The sequence below is a fragment of the Pteropus alecto genome, unplaced genomic scaffold (assembly GCF_000325575.1).
Source record: "Pteropus alecto unplaced genomic scaffold, ASM32557v1 scaffold106, whole genome shotgun sequence".
NCBI classification, from domain to species: Eukaryota; Metazoa; Chordata; class Mammalia; order Chiroptera; family Pteropodidae; genus Pteropus; species Pteropus alecto.
This window is the reverse complement of record NW_006442103.1, coordinates 2,565,035-2,586,749: the sequence shown is the minus strand read 5'-3', so window position 1 is coordinate 2,586,749 and position 21,715 is coordinate 2,565,035. Positions and strand designations below refer to the sequence as shown.

At 33.7% G+C, this 21,715-nt stretch overlaps 1 protein-coding gene across 7 annotated transcripts in view; it reads right to left on the bottom strand.

Annotated features, from left to right (window-relative positions):
* PTBP2 (polypyrimidine tract binding protein 2) overlaps positions 1 to 21,715 on the bottom strand; it is a 70,457-nt gene that overhangs the window by 34,380 nt on the left and 14,362 nt on the right. For all 7 annotated transcript variants that reach the window (XM_025052202.1, XM_025052200.1, XM_025052201.1 and 4 more), the window contains exon 2: positions 12,136 to 12,211. Coding sequence is in view for 6 of the 7 variants with exons in the window: in XM_025052200.1 (XP_024907968.1) it covers positions 12,136 to 12,157 (22 nt within the window). In the remaining variant the exon portion in view is untranslated. The remainder of the gene's footprint in view (positions 1 to 12,135; positions 12,212 to 21,715) is intronic.

Sequence of the window (21,715 nt, the reverse complement as noted above, 5' to 3'; positions counted from 1 at the left end):
TCTTCCAATTTGATATTACCACCTAATCTACCTAAATATTTTCTCGCCATCGACATCTATATACTATAAATCACTCATGGACTTGATTACCTTATTCTGTTACACTCTGAGCTTTAAAGTAAACCGATACATTTAAATCATCAAATTAGTTACCTGCCTTTATTCCAGTTTCACCAAAAATAAGAATCTTACTAAAGATGTAATAAAATAGGTGATGTTTTATATGTAGAATTGTTTGAAGAACTTGAAGTCTATCCACTATTCAGTATTGGTGGTCTTTTATCTTCTAAAGACTCAAGGATATTTCTGAGACTAAAATGAAGGATTTTTATACATTAAAAAATATACATGTATACTCGATTTTGTATTTAATTTTAGGTCCTCCCCCAAAACATTCAACACTATCTAAACATATCTATAAATAATATATATACTAAATAATATCTATAAAACTATAAGATCACCTTGATCTCTAAGTGTCTTCAAAAATCATTCACGCATTGATAATATAAACAGTTAATGAGTCTCAAATGTGTCTGGCACTGTTGTTTTAGGCTCTCAGATACAGCAGTGAACAAGATCAGTAAGCTCTCTGATGCTCTCCTACAGGCTAATAGGTAGGAAAACTAGCACATGAACCAGATAACTTTTTATAGTGATTAAGTGCTGTGAAGAAAGTACAATAGAGTAATGTTAAAATAATTTAACAGGGTGGTGTAGTAGTGACTTTACTGGATGATCAGAGAGGGTATCTCTAAGAGATGTATGAACTCACTTGATAATTTACTTGTCAAAATATACTTAGTCGTATTTTACTCTAAGAGTTTTCCCCAGGCCTATATACATGAATGACCAGCCAATGCATTCAAAAATCCCCTTGTGCAGAAGAGTAGTACTTTGGCTTCTGAATACATTAACATAAAAGTCTTGCTAGCTAGATCTAGCTACTACAAAAATATCAAAAATTACAGGGTGCTCTCTATGCACTCTCTCATAACTAAGCAAGATTTGTACGTGCACGGGCACTTGAACTTATCAAAAAGAGGTTGAATTGTCTATTTTATGGCATCATATTTATCAAAATCATCATTGCATCTGTTAATTGGAAATGTAAGTTAAGCAGGGAATCAAAAATATATATATGCCTTAAAACACATAACTGGCATAAAAATGCATATTCTATGTGAGGCTTTTCTTGGCAAAGCAATATGAGTATAGAATCCTGATAGTGTGTGTTCTAGTTCATTCATTTATTTGAATAACAATGACAACTACCTCATAATCCAACCTAGAGCCCCCCAGGAGTAAGAGATAATGGTATCAGGAAACTCAAAACAGCAAATTTAAGTTTTTCCTAATTCAGTCTGTCCTTTTACTATTAGGAAAAAGACAAGAAAAAACACCACAATAAAGCTACTACCTAACACTGTACATATAAGAAAGAAAAAATAACCTTCCCTTCTCATATGATTTTTAGAATATGATCCCCTCCAAAGGCAAAATGCTGCTTAAACCTATTATTAAGAGAATAGAACTGTTTATTATTCTGGATTTGTGTTGGATAATTCCTAAACAGTTGCTGGTAAGCAGAAGTAAAACAGCTGAATAATATAGGAAGATGGGATATTTTTTGCAAAGAAGATAAATAACCCATTTTTTTTTTGAGAAATACAGACAAGATGCTACTTTTCTTTTGCATCAATATTTAATATTCACTGTAAGTTAACCAGTAGTGAAGACAATGTGGTAGAAAAAGGACTAAAACTCAGGGAGTATAACTCTGTAGCCTGTGCTTTTAACCCGCTGCACTACAAGAGGATCCCAAAGACAAATTTCTTATTATATACGATGGCCAAGACAAAATCTGTCCTTTTCTTCCAAAAATCAAGAAACTATCAAAATTTATACTCTCTTCGCATGTTACCTGATACTCCTTTAGTTAGTTAACTGCTTCAGAGAGGGTAGTTACTAAATATTCACATTTTCGTGCTAAATATTAAAAAAAATCTTCGTTTTAAAGAATAATACTATGAGAATGTGAAACTGGAAAACGAAGACTTCTTTAATCATACAACTAAGCCTTCTTTCATATATGAGACGACCCTGGCCCTGGAAAAGAAAGAGTGCAGAAGAAAATGTATGGCCCTCAGCTTAGGAAGTATCTCGGCCATTTACTCCCCTATCAGAGAAGACTGGGTCTCTCTGGGTTATATAGATCTATGATTCTTCAGAAGACAAAGTACAATAATTTGGAATTCTTTCCATGATTTTTTTCCTTCCAGTTCCCAAGTAAATGCAGAAACTTTTGGTTTGGGTATGTAAAAACAAAAATAATGATTTTTAAGAATTTATGCAACAACAGATGTAGTCATGTTTCTGCTTATACGTTGCATATATATTGTAGAAATATTTAATTATACCATTTTCTATATATTATTCAGCCTCTTAAAGCCTTTTGCTTAAGGAGGATGTTCTTCTACTCACAAATTCTAAACATATAAAATGTAAAAACTGTTCATATTTGAATACTTCTCTTGCACAAAGTGGCTTTCTAACTCATTTCTAAAGTGAACTTCAACTTTTGATCAGTCCCAGTCCATCTCTTTTCTCTTTGACTGACCTTGTTCTCTACAGCTTTAACCTACAGTTTTCACATAAACAGGTTTTAGCAAGATCCAGGGTAATGTGTTAAATCCGTCTGTGGCCAAAGATCAGAGAGGCCTCTCACCCCTACCAAGTCTATCCTCACAGCAGCCCAACAACTCTTCTCTAGTTGTCTTTCTTCCCTACTCATCGTCTACCTGCTTTGAACCCTCTGCTTACTCATTCAGCCCCCAAAATAGTTGGAGTTCCCCAAACCGTTTTGTTCTCAAAGTTTTTCCTACCTTTACTTGCTCATATAAGTTTACTCGAGCACCTGGGTTAGAAAAATCATCTCATTTAATTTGCAAATCTATTATTTTAGTCCCACTCATTCGCCAATATTGTAATTCTTTACTTTCAACTGCATGACCAATCTGAAGTGCATTTCAAAACTTAATACTTCATCTGTCCTGTGAAAACTAACAAAACATAATTCTCATTCTCCAAGTATTTCAGACTCAAGCATTTATAAAAGCACTGGTAACTAATTTCTCAAATATGATAGTGAGAGGCAAATCAGTTTAATTCCGAACAGTTTTACAATTCAGAGTAACACAAAATATTACAGAATCTGGCTTTAAAAATAAATAAAAAAAATTGGAGCTAAGATAAACGAATGCTCATACTCTTTGCATTCCAATATTGGAAAACAGAAATTCCAAAGAGTTAACTAGAAACAGGTATATACAGATCGACAGTCCTTCTGTTATTCTGCTGGCTGATTAATTAATTAATTCCAACAGTCACCACACAAAGTTTACTAGGTTTATTGTAAAATCTGGCTGTAACTCTGCATTTCCAAGTAGTTACAAAGCCTAGTTACCATAAGTATCTAATGCACAAGCTAGAAAAATATAGAAGGCTAGACTAAATTAGAGCAGTTTCTCTTAACTTCTACATGTAAGAGGACATATTAGAACCCCTATAAACATTCAAACTGTAAAACCGAAATACTCTCAAAGCATAACAACATGAAATGACATATCAAAATTGTCTGCATGTAAAAATTAAAATAAAAATCTCAAGAGTTCTGAGTAACATGTATCAGAATTTATGGAATGATTTCAGTTATTTTACATAAGGCGAAACGTCACACTTTTAGCAATAATAAATCCTGCTACTACGAAATAACAATATGCAGTACTGGCAGAAATATGTATGCCAAACTTCAAGGGATATTCCATTTCCACAGCTCTAAAGAAATGACTCAAGAGATCGTATCTCACAATTGTCTTGCCTCCTTCCCACTGCCAAATGGTTACAAATTCCTTTCAATAAAATCCAATTCCAATACTAGATGGAGCTAGTTGTATTTTGATGTGTTTTACTTTTATTTCTGAAGAACTTAATTTATTATAAAATAAGTCTTAATGTAATGAATTAGATATTTACCCAAGACAAAGTTTCTAATATTAATTTCTCACTTCTACAATTTTTTTCATTGACATAAAAAATAAGTATAATGAAAAACTTCTAGATAGGGAAAGGCTATTCAGATAGATGCTATTAGAAACAGAATTCTATAGTTCAGTCGATCAAAAGAAACACTTTTGAGTAAAGCTGGAATGTAAGAATGTAATCTGCACCTGCTAACCATACAAGTGTTCTTGTAATAATGTCTGTAAAAGTCCCTTTTTGAGACATACGGGCAGCAATGGTTTCCCAGGCAAATAAATGCACTAGTTTTTAAAGATTTTTTATGCTCTTATAAGCAACAATATTCAAATTGGGGTCTGTTAGAACATATACAGACTCACATTTTCTATATCAGAAAAAAAATAATTTTAAAACTCAAAATGTTTCCTCTGAGCATAAAGGTAAAATAAATTGAATCTATGTAAATTTATTACATTAAAACAAAGCTTTAAGGAATTTTACTCTATCACTACAAAGATACTGGATTCATTTTTTGGTGATAAACTTCATTATTACTCCTAAACATACATTTTAAAAGTAATTTTACAAGGTTAACAGTAAGGTATTATCCTTCCTTTTCAATAAAAACAAATATCCTTTTCTACTTTTCTTTTTCTAACAAAACTCTTAATCCTTCTCCCAACCAGTCCACTTCCAAATAACTCAGATGTTCTAATTTCTTGATACATCGTTTCCTCCATATTCTGCTGAGACCTAAAAATTCAGGACTTCAATGCCCCTAGAGCAAATTATTGTAAAGTTTTTAACTGTCCTCCCTATGCACTTTAGTAACCCTCTCTATCACCTACAAAATACAAATGGAACAAAATCCTTTCTAAAATGTAAATCTGGTAAAATCCAAGCTCCTTAGTATATTAAATCCCATATCCAGACAGCTGCCTGTGAGGAATCACCTTTAGTCATTTCCTTCTGAGTATTTCACATTCTAGCAAGACAAAACTAGAAGTGATGGTTCCCAAAGCTAGCCTGCTATTTCAAACAAATTTTAAATTTGTTTTACAACTTTGCTAATTGATAAAGAACACATCCATCACCCCGGAAAATCTCCTTGTACTTCCTTTCTGTTAATTTCCAACACTCATGGGCAAACACTGTATTGGTTTCTATACTAAAAATTAATGATCTGCTCTTTATAGAAATAGAACCATATAATATATACTCTTTTGTGTCTGGCTTCTTTTACTCTGTATGTTTATTAATATTCATTCATGTTGCATGTACTGTCATTCTTTTATTACTAAGTAGTAATAATCTACTGTATTGATCCATTTTATCATTAATAACTTTTCTTAATTTTTAATCACAGTTGACATATATTAGTTTCAGGTGTACAATGCAGTGATTAGACATTTATATAACTTACAAAGTGATCACCCTGATAAATCTAGTACCCAACTGACACCATACAGTTATTATATTATTGACTATATTTCTTATGCTATACTATATATCCTCATGACTACTTTGTAAGTGCTGTTTGTACTTCTTAATCCCTTCCCCTTGTTCACCCATCTCCCAACTCCCCTCCCATCTGACAACCTGCAAATGATTTCTGTATCTATGAGTTTGTTTCTGTTCTGTTCATTTATTTTGTTCTTTAGATTCCACATGTAAGTGAAATTATATGGTAAAATGTTCTAGTCTGCTTGCACACCTCTGCCCCTACGCCCATTCCAAGCCATTCTTTAAAAAAAAAAATTATAGTTGACATATATTAGTTTCAGGTGTACAATGCAGTGATTAGACATTTATATAACTTACAAAGTGATCACCCTGATAAATCTAGTACCCAACTGACACCATACAGTTATTATATTATTGACTATATTTCTTATGCTATACTATATATCCTCATGACTACTTTGTAAGTGCTGTTTGTACTTCTTAATCCCTTCCCCTTGTTCACCCATCTCCCAACTCCCCTCCCATCTGACAACCTGCAAATGATTTCTGTATCTATGAGTTTGTTTCTGTTCTGTTCATTTATTTTGTTCTTTAGATTCCACATGTAAGTGAAATTATATGGCATTTGTCTTTCTGACTTATTCCACTCAGAACAACACTCTCTGCGTCTATCCATATTGTTGCAGATGGCAAGATTTCATTCTTTTTTATTACTGAGTAATGTTTCATTGCGCGCGCGCGCGCACACACACACACACACCTTTATCCAATCATCTTTTGATGGAAACAGCTTGCTTCCTTATCTTGGCTACCGCAAATAATGCTGCAATGAACAAATGGATGCATATGTCTTTCTTAGTGTTTTGGATTTCTTTGGATAAATACCCAGAAGTGGAATTACTGGGCCTTTTCCTTTTCCTTCCCTTCCTTCCTTTTCTTTCTTGTTATAGCCTTTGTTTTAAAGTTTATTTTGTCTGGTATAAGCATTGCTACCCTAGCTTTTTTCATGAAATATCACATTTTCATGAAATATCTTTTCCATTCCTTTACTTTCAGTCTGTATCTTGATCTGAAGTGAGTCTCTTACTGATAGCACATGTAAGGATCTTATTTTCTTATCCATTCAACCTTTGGAACATTTACATTTAAAGTAATATATAAAAAGTTGATATACGTGTAGTTATTGCCATTTTATTATTCATATTTTTTCTTCTTCTTAAAGAAGTCTAACATTTCTTATAATACTGGTTTGATGAATTCCTTTAGCTGATATCCGGGAAGCTCTTTATCTGTCCTTCGATTCTAAATAATAGCTTTGCTAGGTGAACTGATCTTGGTTGTAGGTACTTGCTTTTCATCACTTTGAATATTTTGTGCCAATCCCTTCTGACCTGCAAAGTTTCTGCTGAGAAATCAGCTGACAGTCTTATGGGAGCTCCTTTGTAGGTTAACTGCTTTTCTCTTCCTAATTTTAAGATTCTCTTTTTGTCTTTAATCTGTTAATTTAATTATGACGTGTCTTATTGTGGTGGTCCTCTACGGGTTTGCCTTATTTGAGACTCTTAGTGCTTCCTGGGCTTGTATGTGCATTTTCTTTGTGAGGTTAGAGAAGTTTTCTATAACTATTTATTTAAATAGGTTTTAAATTCTTTGATCTCTCTTCTCCTGGTACCCCTATATTGCGAATGCCGGTACACTTGATGTTGTGCCAGAGGCCTCTTAAACTATCTTCATTTGTTTTGGATTCTTTTTTCTTGTTGCTATTCTGATTGAGTGTTTTCTGCTACTCTCCCAAATTGATTTGATCCTCTGCTTCCTCTAATATAATATTGATTCCCCCAAAGTATTTCAGTTACTGTATTCTTCATTTCTGACTGGTTCTTTATTTTTTCTGTTTATTTCCTATCTCTTTGTTGAAGTTCTCACTGAGGTCATGAAACATCCTTATAACCATTGTGTTTAGTTCTTTTTCTGAAGCTTTGGGACACGTTTCATTTGGGACATGTTTGTCTCATTTTGGCTGCCTCCCTGTGTTTGTTTCTATGTATCACGTAGAGCTGCTTTGTCTCCCTGTCTTAGCAGAGTGGCCTTATGCAGTAGGTGTTCTTTGGGGCCATGTAGAGCACTCTCTGGTCACCTGAGCTGAGTGTTCCAGGTGTGTCCCTTGTGTGGGCTGTTTGTGCCCTCCTGTTGTAGTTGAGCCTTGACTGCTGCTGGCACATCAGTGGGACGGACTGACCCTCAGGCTGATTTATTGTGAGAGCTTGTATTGACTACAATGGAGGAGCTGTCGTGCAGGGTCTGACCCTACAGAGTAGGGCTCCGGTGCCTCCCCAGTCTGCCCTTTGGGTATGTCATTTGTGGAGGTGGTTGGGTGGTGCTCTGGTATGGTCTGAAGCTGGCCACCAGTGTGAAGCTGGTTCTGGGGTCTCCAGGTAGGGGCCCTGCCACACACCAAGTTCAGCCGCCACCTATGCCCTGCCCAGGGCCACCAGGCATGAGCCACAAAGTGATCTGCAGATAGATGCTACCCGTGCTGGGCTTCAAGGTACCTGGAATAAGCCAAGCCTTGAACTGAGGGCATGCCAAGGCCGGGTGTTGCTTGTCTGGATTTTGTGAACCTTTGAGAGATTTTAGGAAAGTCTACAGCATGAGCCAAAACAGGACATTTGTAAGGAAAAGGCACTGGAAATAGCTTAGGTAGGCCAGAAAGTTGGGTGGGGTCTCAGGGAATCACCAAGGAGGGGGTGAATAGTGCCAGCTAGGTTGCTGAAGATTCAGCTATGGCACCCGCCTGCACATGCAGACTGGGTAAAGGGAGCGGCTCAGTGAAGGAACAATGGTTTCTTCCAACACTTTTGTCTGGGAGAAGACTGACCCTCCAGCCCTCACCCTGTAGTCAGAGAATTCAGCTCTTCCCCGTATGTCCCTGGTGTCTTTCCAGCTGTTCATTTGCTTATTAGCCATTCATATACCTTCTCTTGTCCATTTTTAAAAATTAGGCTGTTCATATTTACTGATGTGGAAGCAGTTTCACCTACTCTGGATATAATCCTTTGTCAGATATGTGTACTGACATGTAAATATTAATATATTCTCCCAGACTCTGCTTGCTTTATCATTGTCTTTAATTAGACCTAATTAAATTAGGTCTTTCTCTTTGCCATGTCTTATGGTTGTTGGTGTGGATATCTTGCATATTTCTTGTTAAATTTATTTCTGGATATTCTGTCTTTCTTATCTTTTTGTAGTGTATTTGAAAATTTTTCATTTTCCAATAATTTGCTCAAAATATCAGGAAAGATTTTACTTTTGTATACTAAACTTGTATCCTGCAACTATTCTTAATTTGTTCATTTATTAGTACTACGTTTTGTAGATTCCTTTCAGTATTTCATTTTAAAATTCATGTTGACTGTTCCTAGCCAAGTCAAAGCTGATGGAGTTCATCACCACCAAACCAGTATTACAGAAATGTTAAAAGGACTTCTTTAAGAAGATAAATAAAAAAATATCACGAAGAAAAAAATTCTCAAACAAAGGCAAACAAATAATAAAAGCAGCAGACCAACCAACACTAGAACTAGTACAAAGTTTAAAAGGCAAAAGTAGGAAGATCATGTGTAATTACAACAGCAAATTAAGATACACACACACACAAAGTAAAAATTAATGACAAAAACATATGCATGGAGGCAGTGAGTAAAAATGGTGATTTTAGAATATGTTCAAACTTAGGTGACAATTTAAAATAGACTGCTTTGTATATATGAAGCACATGGTAATCACAAACCAAAACGCTACAAAAGAGATACAAGAAATAGAGAAAGGAACCTAAACACAATACTACAGAAAACCATCAACATACATGAGAACACAGCAAGAGAATAACAGAACTATAAAAACAATCAGAAAACAATGAAATGGCAATAACTACATACCTATCAATAATTACTTTAAATGTCAATGGATTAGAATGCTCCAATCAAAAGACAAATGGATAAAGAAGATGTGGTACATATATATGATGGAATATTACTCGGCCATCAAAAAAAGAATGAAATCTTGCCATTTCTGACAACATGAATGGACCTAGAGGGTATTATGCTAAATCTAAAGGCAAAATAAATGAACAAACAAAAGAGAAACAAACTCAACAGATATAGAGAATGAACTGATGGGACCGGGTAAAAAAGGTGTAGGGATTAAGAAGTACAAACTGGCACATGGATAAAAAGTATAGCTTAAGAAATATAGTCAATAATAGTGTAATTACTACATATGGTGTCAGGTGGGTGCAAGATTTACCAGAGGAACCACTGTGTAAGTTTCACGTAAACGTCTAGCCACTACATTGCACAAACTTAAACTAATGTAATACTGTCAACTGTAATTGAAAATTTTAATTGTAACAATCATGCTGACTGTGAATAGGACAGTTTTACGTCTTCCTTTCCAATCTTTATGCTTATTTTTTACTTGCTTTAATATAAGCAAAATGCTAGAAAAATTATGAAAACAGACATCTTTACTTCATTTCTAATAAAAAATGATTCAGTGTTCCGCCATCAAAAATGGAATTTGTTAGGCTCTCAGTAGGTGCTCCTTATCTACCTTGTGCAATTTCCCTTCTCTTGCTAGTTTTCTGATTTTCATCTGTATTTTTCTCAAATGCTTCTTCTGTGTCTATTGACATAATGGGTTTGTTCTCCTCCCTGTATTCTACCATCATGATAAATAACTTTGAGTTCATTTTCAAAGGTTAACCATTACAATCCTGGGGTAAGCCTTCATTAATCACCATAAATTATATTTTAGATACTCCTGGATGTGATTTGTTAACATTTGTTAAAGATGTTTGCATTTATGTTAATAAAAAATATTAGTCTGAAATCTTAATTTCTTATGTTAGGTATTGTCAGTTACAGTAGCTTCATAAAGTGAATTAGGGAGTATCACCACTTCTATTTTCTCAAAAAGTATACTGAAGATGGCAATTATTTCTTAATTTGAAGTTTCATAAAATTCAACAGTGAAACCACCTATGCCTGGAATAATCTTCATGAAAATATTTTTTATTGAAAATTCAATTTTTATAAAAGATATAGAGCTAATCCATATCTATTATGGAATAATAGACTGTCAGTTTTGGTCGATTAGATTTATAAAAGAATTTGTCTATATCATCTAATTTGTTGAACTTTTTGGCATTACTGCTGTTTATAATATTGCCTTAATTTCTTATTACGCTATGTAATATCTATAGAGATATCTCCACTTTCATTCCCAGTAAAGGTAATTTGTTTTCTTTCTCTTCTTGCTAGGATTTTAGACCTTTCATTTTCTGATATAGGTATTTCCTAATATAGGCAGAAAATTATCTAATATAGGTATAGACCTATCTTCTCCTTATGCACTTCCTGAGCTGCATCCAACAAATTTTGATATATAGTTTCATTTTCATTCAGTCAGAAATATGCCTTTACATCTTCTTTGAGTCACGTGTTGTTCAGAATTGGGTAGTTCCAATTTCTAAATATTTGGCAATTTCCTAGATTTTTTACTGTTTTTAATTACTATTAAATTCTACTATAATCAGATACTGTATAATCTTTCAATAAATTACTTTATGTCTTCATAATTACTTTATGTCTATCATGATGAAGATGTACATATGAAGTTACTCTATGTGGACAAAAAAAGTTATTTGGGTGGACAAATTCAGCTTTACATCACTATATTAGGTACATACTTCATTTTAATTTTTACTTAACTGTCAGAACTGTGTATGTGTGCATGGAGGTATACATACAGGCATACCTCAGAGATAATGTGGGTTCGGTCCAGACCACCACAATAAAGCGAGTATCACAATAAAACAAGTATCGCAATAAGGTGAGTCATAATCTTTTTCCTGGTGGAGGGTCTTGCCTTCAATTATTAAAAAAGGCAACATCTGTGAAGTGCAATAACACAATGTGCAGTAACACGAGTCTGCCTACAGACAAAAGCAATAGCTACCTGAAGGAAATCAATACGCTTCCAGTCTGTTACAATCCTTTTGCTGCCCAACACATTTAATTCCTCGAGCAAGTAATTTAGGCAAGATTTTAGGAAAAAAAAACAAACTTTGGTTTGTAGGTTAAAAATGTAAAATATAGGGTTATAAGGCAAGTAAACGAAATCAATTCAAAGAATTAATATATTATTACAGCAAAGAAAAAGGGTTGAAAGCATACAATAAAGACAACTATGTAGTCTACGAAGTTGAATCTTTGGTTTTAATTTGCAGTTTGGGCTTTCAGGTTTGTGAAACAGAGAATTAAAAATGTTTTATGACATGCAAACATGAAAACTAAAATCAGAAATACAAAAAAGGTGAGAGTGAGGGGACTTGTAACATGAAAAGGTTATATTTTTGTGATTTAAAAAAAAAAGCAATCAGATCTAGTTAGTTGCCCATAGAAGTCACCATCTACAGATTTTTTTCACTTGACAAATAAATAGTCTAGTAAGGTTTTTCTCTAAAATGTTTCAACAGAAAGCATTTAAAAATAAAAGCTATTCTGGCAAAACAGAATAAATTTTAGTTTTAATATTCTGCCCCATAAAATAGCAAATAATGAAACTGTTAAGAGGGTTAACACATACCTGTAACCACCATGCTGCTCATATTAGAGTTTGGACTACTGAGAACACTACCCGAGAGTAGTTCGTCAGATCCTCTCTATAAAAACAAAAACAAATTAACATAACGCATCTTTAATTTAAAAGTATTAATCTGAAAATCTGTCACTTAACTATAACTTTTCAAATAATCACTGAAAAACAAAAATGTCAGGCATAATACTATGAGGAATAATTAAAAATTTTTAATCCCTAAATTAAAAACATTAGTACCGATCTCGCTTCCTTTTCCACAAAGCCAACAGTTCCTTCCTTCCTTTCACCCAAGTACAAAAGACAATAAACAGGAAAAATGACTAGGTTCCATAATCAAAAGTTTTGGAGAACTACATCAATTTTTATAAACCCCCTAATGCCACAGCAAGCTGGACTTTCTCACAAACATTCTGTGACTCCTCCAACCCTTTATTCATCCAGATAACTCAAGTCTTCGGAAAATGAGAACTTTGTACTGGTGAGTTGGACAACTCATCCTCATCATCATCATTAAAATTAGGTAGATAGTTCAGTGGCTAGATTGCTGAAAGCAAAGGTAAAATCTATGTAATGAGAATTCTTTTCTGCCAATATAGAGACTGAATTATGTCTTTAAATCCTTTAGAAAAAATGTTATAAATTCATGTTCTCAGAATTGCACAGCTGTTCAAACAAGCCAGTGTTGTTTCAGCTATTTTAAAAATGTTTATATATACAAAAATAAGTGAGTAGTTAACATAAAAGTTAAATCTAACTGTTTTGCCTATTTTAAGTAGGCTTGTTTTTACACACATAAGTACTAATATTTAAAATAGCTAAATCGATAAGAGCTGATTTATACAACCAAAAGTACAAAGAAGTTGAATGCAACCAGCAAAATGAAAAAATGTATAGAGGAAATAATTTATCAAAGCATTTTGGAAAGTCCAAAACAATCCACATTAACCACAAACTTTACGCTAACTTGTGTTTAAACTCATAATATCAAATATCAAATTGGTAAACAAATATTCATAAATCATTTCCCTTTTTATAAGCTTCCTATTTCTCAAATGCTCAGAGCAATACACACATAAAAAAATTAAAACATAGTACCAAGCTACATTAATATCACATATGCATCATGTCTAATTTCTCATCATGGAAGATTCAGCATGGCATTGTTTTATAAGGACATGATGAACAGAATTAGATACTCTGAATTTCTCTACGTATGGTCCCTAGACCAGCATTAGACCCTGTTAGCAATCCATGTTCAGATCTAACCCAGATCTACTAAATAAAAAACCAAGGGTAGGATCCAGATTTTAATTTAGCCTCAGGTGCTTCTGATACATGCTAAAGTTTAAGAACCAACGAAATATATATACACTGTTGGTCCACTATCAACAAGTGTTTCCTAGTTTCTTTTGTTTTTTTTTAACAACAGTTTTAGGTTTACAATGAAATTGAAAGGAACAGAGATTTCCCATAAACCACATACCCCCACACATGCCATAGCCTCCCCCACAATCAACACCCACCACTACAGTTGGTATATTTATTATGAAGATAAACCTTCACTGACACTTCATAATCACCCAAAGCTCACAGTCTACCTAAGGGTTCACTCTTCATGTACATTCAATAATACAAATATACAATGACATTTGTCCACCATTATAATACACAATACACAGAATTTTTGCCTGCCCTAAAAATCCTCTGTGCTCTGCCTATACATTCCCCACACCCAAACCCCTGACAACCATTAATCTTTTTATTGTCTCAGTAGTTTTGCCTTTTCCAGAATGCTGTTTATTGTATGATTCCAAATCATAAAATATTGGCTCGGATTGGCTTCTTTTACTTAGTAATATGCATTTAAGGTTCACCATGCCTTTGTGGCTTAATTGCTCATTTTGTTTTAAGGCTGAAAAATATTCCATTGCCCGGATGTACCACAGTATTTTTCCATTTACCTACTAAAGGACATTTTGATTCCTTCCAAGTTTTTGCCAATTATGAATAAAGCTGCTATAAATATCCGTGTGCAGGTTCTGTGTGTACATAAGTTTTCAACTCAGATAAATAGCAAGGAGCGTAACTGACGAACCGTATAACAGTTTGTTTAGTTTTCTAAGAACTGAAACTGTTTTCCAAAGGTGCTATACAATTTTGCATTTCCAACAATAATGTATGAGAGAGTTCCTGCTGTTCAACATACTCTCCAGTATTTATGGTTACCACTGTTCCAGGTTTTGGCTACTCTGGTAAGTGGGTAGTGGTATCACGCAGTTTAATTTGCATTTCCTTGATAACATATGATGTGACGCATCTTTACTATGTTTATTTGCCATCTGTATATCTTCTTTGGCGAGGTTCCTGTTAAGGCCTTTGGCCCATTTTTAAATACAGTTTACTTATTGAGTTTTAAGCGTTCTTTATATATTTTGGATAATGTCTGTGGAAGAATTCTCTATATATTTTGTTTATCTCCCAGCCTGACTTGTCTTCCAATTCGCTTGATACTGTCTGTCACAAATAACTTTTTGATTTTAATGAAATCCAACTTCTTAATTATTTCTTTCATGAACTTTGGTGTTGTACCTAGAAAGGCATTATCATACCCACAGTCATCTAGACTTTCTTCTATATTATCTTCTAAGAGTTTTACAGTTTTACAACTACATTTAGGTCTGTGATCCATTATTTACTTGTTTATTTATAGGTGTACAGCATAGTGATTAGACATTTATAATTTATGACCCATTCTGAGTTCATTTTTGTCTGTGTCTCAATTCATTCTTTTGCATGTGGATGTCCAGTTGTTCCAACACCATTTACTGAAGAGACTATCTCTGTTTCATTGTATTGCCTTTGCTTTGTCAAAGTTAAGCTGACTATATTTAAAGGGAGCTCTATTCTGAGCTCTCTATTCTGTTCCGCTGACCTGTCTATTCTTTCACCAAAACCACACTATCTTGATTACTATAGCTTCATAGTAAGTCACAGTAAGTTGGGTAGTGCCAGTCCTCCAAGTTTGTTCTTCAATACTGTGGTGACTATTCTGGGTCTTTTGCCTATCCATATAAACTTTAAAATCACTTTGCTGATATCCATAACTTGCTGAAATTTTGACTGGGATTATATTGAATCTATAGATCAATCTGGGAAGCACCCACATCTTAACAATATTCAGTCTTCCTATCCATGAACATGAACTATCTATCCTTTTATTTGATTCTTTGGTTTCATTCATCAGAGCTGTTTTTTCATGTGGATTTTGTAACTATTTTGTTAGATTTATACCGAAGTCTTTCAATATTTTTGGTCTAATGTAAGTAGTATTATTTTTAATTTCAAACTGAACTGTCCATTGCTGGTACATATGAAAGCAACAGACCTTTGTATATTAGCCTTGTATCCTGAAACCTTGCTTCTTAGTTCCAGATTTTCTGTCACTTGTTTCGGATTTTCTACAGTCTCTCATGTCATCTGTGAATGTTTTATGTTTTCCTTCTCAATCTGCATACCCACTATTTCCTTTTCTTGCCTTAGTGCATTAGCAAGGACTTCCAGGAGGATGCTGAAAATTAGTGGAGAGAGGGGACATCCTTGCCTTGGTACCTGACCTTAGTGACAAAGCACTGAGTTTCTCAACATTAAGTATGATTCCAGTTGTAGTTTTTTTGTAGATGTTCTTTATCAAATTGAGGAAATTCCCTTCTATTTCTAGTTTAGTAAGTTTTTAATCATGAATGGGTGTTGTATTCTGTCAAATGCTTTTTCTCCATCTAGTGATATAATTACATGATTTTTCATTTTTAGTCTATTGATGTGATGGATTAACCTAGTTTTGTTTTTATGGCAAGTATAACATAAAGAAAACTAAGAGAAAGGGCTCTATAGTTCAGCTTCCACCTACTAACTATGGAACTGGTAAAGTACTTATTATCTAAGTGTTAATTTCCTCATTTACTATATAGGGATAAAATTTATATGACAGTCCTTGGGATTAAATATGATAATGAAGGCATCCCTCAGAGACATTGTGGGTTTGGTTCCAGACCACCATAATACAAGAGTTATGGCCATGAATCATACAAAATTTTTTGGTTTCCCAGGGCACATTAAAGTTATGTTTACACTATATTGTAGTCTATTAAGTGTGCAATAGCATTATGTCTAAAAAAACCAATGTACATACTCTAATTTTAAAATACTTTATTACTAAGAATGCTAACCATCATCTGAGCCTTCAGCGAGTCAATCTTATTGCTGGTGGAGGGTCTTGTCTCAATGTTAATGGCTGCTGATGGATCAGGTGGCTGCTGAAGGCTGCGGTGGCTGTGGCAATGTCTTAATAAATCTGCCATATCAATCAACTCCTCTTTTCACTTTAACACTTAGAGACACTGTAAGGTTATTAATTTGCCTAATTTCAATATTGTAGTGTCTCAGGGAATAGGGAGGCCGGAGGAGAGGAAGAATATCTAGTTGGTATAGCAATCAGAACACATTTACCAATTAAGTTTGTTATCTTATATGGGCACGGCTCATAGCAGCCCAAAACAATTACAATAGTAACATCAAAAATCACTGATGACAGATCACCATAACAAGTATAATAACTGAAAAGTTTGAAACACTGTGAGAAATACCAAAATGTGGCACAGACAGAGACACAAAGTGAACAAATGCCGTTGGAGAAATAGTGCTGCAAGACTTGCGCAACGCAGGGTGGCTACAAACCTTCAATTTTTAATAAACAGAATATCTGCAAAGCTCAATCAAGTGAGGTATGGTTATACATGGGCTGTGATTACCAGGAAAAGTGGCTGGTTCACATAGGTAGTGCTCACTATAATATTCCCAAGTGTAAACCAAGCATAGGATCTACCCATAATTGTTGACTAAGTGAATGAATGCTGATTACTACTACCTTAGCTCTCAAAAAAAAAAAAAAAAAAAAAAAACCCAGACTCCTCTAGTTTTCAAAAGTATATCTGACCTCTTTTCAAATATATTACAAGTTCATTCTTTAGATATGTGCTTACTTGTGAATCAAAATCCTTCCAACCTAGTGGATTCGTAAGTATTTCTGAAGATGAGGGGTGAAGAATCTCAGGTCTACCGAAATATAAAAGAAAGCCTGTACTTCTGATGAGTAGCATGTAGGACACTTCCTTCCTGCAGCCATGTTTAGGAATGGAAAAGTTTTGCTAATCCTTTTGTTAATTTTGTACCTGAGTTCTCATCGCGCCTTCTCCCCCAATGATTGCATACCTGCTAAGAGTAGGTTTAACAACCTTCATAACTGAGTCAGAATAATACCAAATTATTTACAAATCTAAGGTATTTTCACAAAAAAAAATTGAATGTTTTTACAAATGTACTACACTTTTTTTTTTAATAAAAAAGCAACCGTTTGCCTTTCCGTTGAGTAACAAACTTACCACTATTATGCCCAGAATTACTGATTCTGCAATACTGATAACTGTTAACACGTTCGTGTTAACTGATGGAATAATTTTATTTAAAATATCTCAACATAGTTGCCTACCCTGGAATAGGTATAAAATCAAATGACGACTCAATGGTATACTGATTTGACGGCTGTTCTAAAGTAGTGGTTGCTGAAACAAATTAAATTATAGGCACTTAAACTTGGAATCGCAATCTCCACTAAGTACGTATATTTTATTTAATTCGTGTAAGAGAAATGTGAATTGCTCTTAGATTCAATTAAGAAAAGAAATTAAGTGCTAAGCTGGGCACTGATGTCCCTGGTTAAATCTAACCACAGAAACTTTTCCTCCTGTGTAATAACAATGACCACTTCATAAGAAACTAGCATCCCACAAAAACAATCAGGAAAATGCTAATACGGAAAGATGCAATCTATATGTCAATCACAGAAGTACTTTTCTTTAAAAAAAGCTAAGTACAAAAATGCAATTTAAATGACACTTGGCATTTGACATACCAGTGATAGAAATGTCCTATTTTTTTTCTATTCACTAATGTGGTAAACAGAATTAAATATCCTGTTTACCACATTAGTCCAATACAACTACTATCTATCACTCCCAGGAGGAAGAGCTGCTGAAGCTACCAGGAAGGCAAGCGAGAACTGAAGGCTGAGGCTGATAAGGTCCCTGGGCTCTGCCAGGATTCACGACTGTGAGCTGCCCAAAGACTCTCTCTCTCCTCTGGAGAAGAGGGAACCACGACAGAAAGACATGCGGCAACAATACGAATAACAAGTTCCTGAGCAAAACTAGGTTCTCAGAGAGAAAGGAAAGTACTCACTCCTGTGAGTATTTCCTTCAAGTTTCCTTGAACACAGAGGTGCTGCCAAGTAGCTGAAGAGGTGAACCAAGTGCTACCTACCTACTCAAAGTTGTGAATGCACTACTCAGAAACCAATAAAAATAACAGAATACAGATAACAATGATACACTGTCGAAGATCATTAAAACTAGTTCATTTTTGTAAACAAGACAACAAAACAAACACACTTTACATGAGAATAATCAAGGAAAAAATAAAGATAGCATTGTTATACATCATTGTTATACATCAAACTACACACACAAAAACAAAAGCGTAGAGAATAATGAACCAACAAGATAAAAAAATCTTGGCCCAGTAAAAAACCTCATGGAGCAGACTGATACCACTTTCTCATACCAGCAGGACATATTGCTTAGAAGAAATAAACTTCTAGTCTATTTATGTCACTACGTTCTGCCTAAAACAAACAAACAAATAATGTTAAAAAAAAATGGAACTGCAAATTTTAATTGAATTTGGTTATCTCTGTTAAGAACAAAAAAATAAAACTGGATCCCTACCTAATACAACACACAAAAATTAATTTTCTCATGGATTACAAATGTAACAGGCAAAGCTTTAAACAGTTTTTTTTAAAAAAAATCTTTATGACCTGAGTATGTAAGAACTTTTCATATTAAAACACAAGAAGCCTAACCATAAAAGAAAATGATAAATTCTACTACAAAGTAGCCACAAAATCTCTATGGGAAAAATATTGTATCCCAACAACAGATGAGAACTTAAAATCCTTTATTAGGCATTGATTTCCAACAATTAACGTGAAAAACATCCAGAAGAAAAAGGGAAAAATTAAATGAGTAGGTAAAAAAAATGAGAATACAGTATTTTAACTAGGATGGCAAAGGGAATTTGTGGCCATATTAAAAACCTACATGTTAAAATTAACTTTTATTCATCAAAAGATAGCATAAAGTGACAAAACAAACTACAACTAAAAAGTGATATTAGCAACACAACCAACAGAGAATTGTTAACTGTATTACATAAAAATCTACAAAATCAGTTTAATTCAAATTTTTATTGGCAATGATACAAATAGGCATTTCATAGAATTTCACAGAAAACTAAACGTGTTACAGGAGAAAAAAGACATAACATTTCATTAATAATCAAAGAAACAGAACTAAAATACTACACACTAGATTGACAAAAATTAAGAAATTACTTAACTAAGTGCTGATGAGTATTTCAAACAGCAAAAACTCTTGTGCACTATTGGTAAGAACATAAATTGAAACAAAATGTTGGAAAATAATTTAGTATTACCTAGTAAAATTTAACACACTCTTCTTAGATATATACTCTCCAAAACTCGTGCATACATGCACCAAAAAATAAGTACAAAAATAGTCAAGGTAGCACTGCTCTTGAAGTCAAAAACTTTAAAAGATAAAAAGGAATATATAAACATATGCAACAGTATTGGTAACATTCAATATTAATTTCAAATATAAATTTTAAAAAGTCAATCCAAAAAGATAAAAAATATAAAAGTTCTCCGTGGTTCAAAATTAATTATCCTTAAATTTCACACAATTCCTCCAAAATTTTACATATTATTTGTTTTTTAATATTCATTAAAGAACATCTACAAAATATTCTTGCTAAAAACTGAACCTGAATCTGATCGAGCCTTATCTAACTGCAAATTTACAGGAAATATAGAGGATATGAAGAACATTTGGAAGACAATACAGAGGTATAATCAGCAAAATCAAGTAAGTACAATTTCAGAAAACTGAAAAACTAGATGACCCAATTTCTCTAACAAAGAAAATCAAGAAAGGGAAGAGAAAAGGTAAACTGATTTATAGATAAAGAGACTTAAAAGACATCAACCAAATCAACATGCTGCCTTTCCTTGGTTCCTGATTCAGAAGAAAAAAAAAGTAAAAGACATTTTTGAGGCAACTAGGAAATTTTGACTACTGTTTGGGGATTAGATGACATTAAAAAATTATTTTAAATTTTATTAGGTATGATAATGGTATCAATGTCATCTTCAAGAGACTATATCTTTTATGAAGATACACACTGAAGTACTTGAGAATATGATCTCTGAGAGTTCCTTTAACATTCTCCATTAGGAAAGAAAAAAAAAGTGTAGAGGTGGCCCTTGAATAATCAGGGGTTAGGGAACTGACTCGCTTGTGCAGCCAAAATTCTACATATAACTTTTGACTCTTCAAAAATGTTAAGTCTCTCAGTATCTAGGGATTTGTTCTAGGACCATCACTTGTGGATGCTCAGGTTTCCCTATATAAAATGGTATAGGCTGATGCATAGTCAGCCCTCTGCATCTGCAGACTCCTAACCATGGATTAAAAATGGTACAGGTAGTTACTGAAAAAACTCCATGTGTAAGTGGACTTGCACAGTTCAAACCCGTGTTAAGGGTTAACTGTATTATTAAACCACTGACACACTTTCATTTATCTTCAAAGTTGTATAATAACGTTTTAAAAATGAAAAAGATATAGATTAAAAAATTGTAAAAGACACAAATATTGTTAAAACATCCATACTACTCAAAGAAATCTACAGTCAACGTAAACCCTATCGAAATTCCAGTGTCATTTTTCATAGAGCTAGAACAAACAATCTTAAAATTTGTATGGGATCACAAAGGTCTCCAAAAAGCCAAAGCAATCTTGAGAACAAAGCTGGAGGCAGCACACTTCCTAATTTCAAACTATATTACAAAGCTACAGTAACCCAAACAGTATGGCACTGATATAAAAAGACACATAGATCAATGGAACAGAATAAAGAGTTCAAAAATAAACCCATGCATATATGGTCAATTAATTTACAAAACAAAGGAGGGAAGAAAATACAATGGAGAAAGGTAGTAACTTCAAAAAATGGTGCTGGGAAAACTAAACACCACATGTAGAAGAAAGAAACTAGACCACTATTTTACACCATATACCGAAGTCAACTCGAAATGAATTAAAGACTTAAATTTAAGATGTGAATCCATAAAACAACTATTAAAAAAAGCAGGTGGTAAGCTTCTTGGCACTGGTTTTGGCAATGATTCTTTGGATTTGACCTCAAAAGCAAAGGCAACAAAAGCAAATATAAACAATTAGGACTATATCAAACTAAAAAGCTTCTGAATGGTAAAGGAAACCATCAACAAGATGGCAACCTAAGAAACAGAAGAAAATACCTGCAAATCATATATTTGATAAGAGATTAATACAAAAAACATATTAAAAAA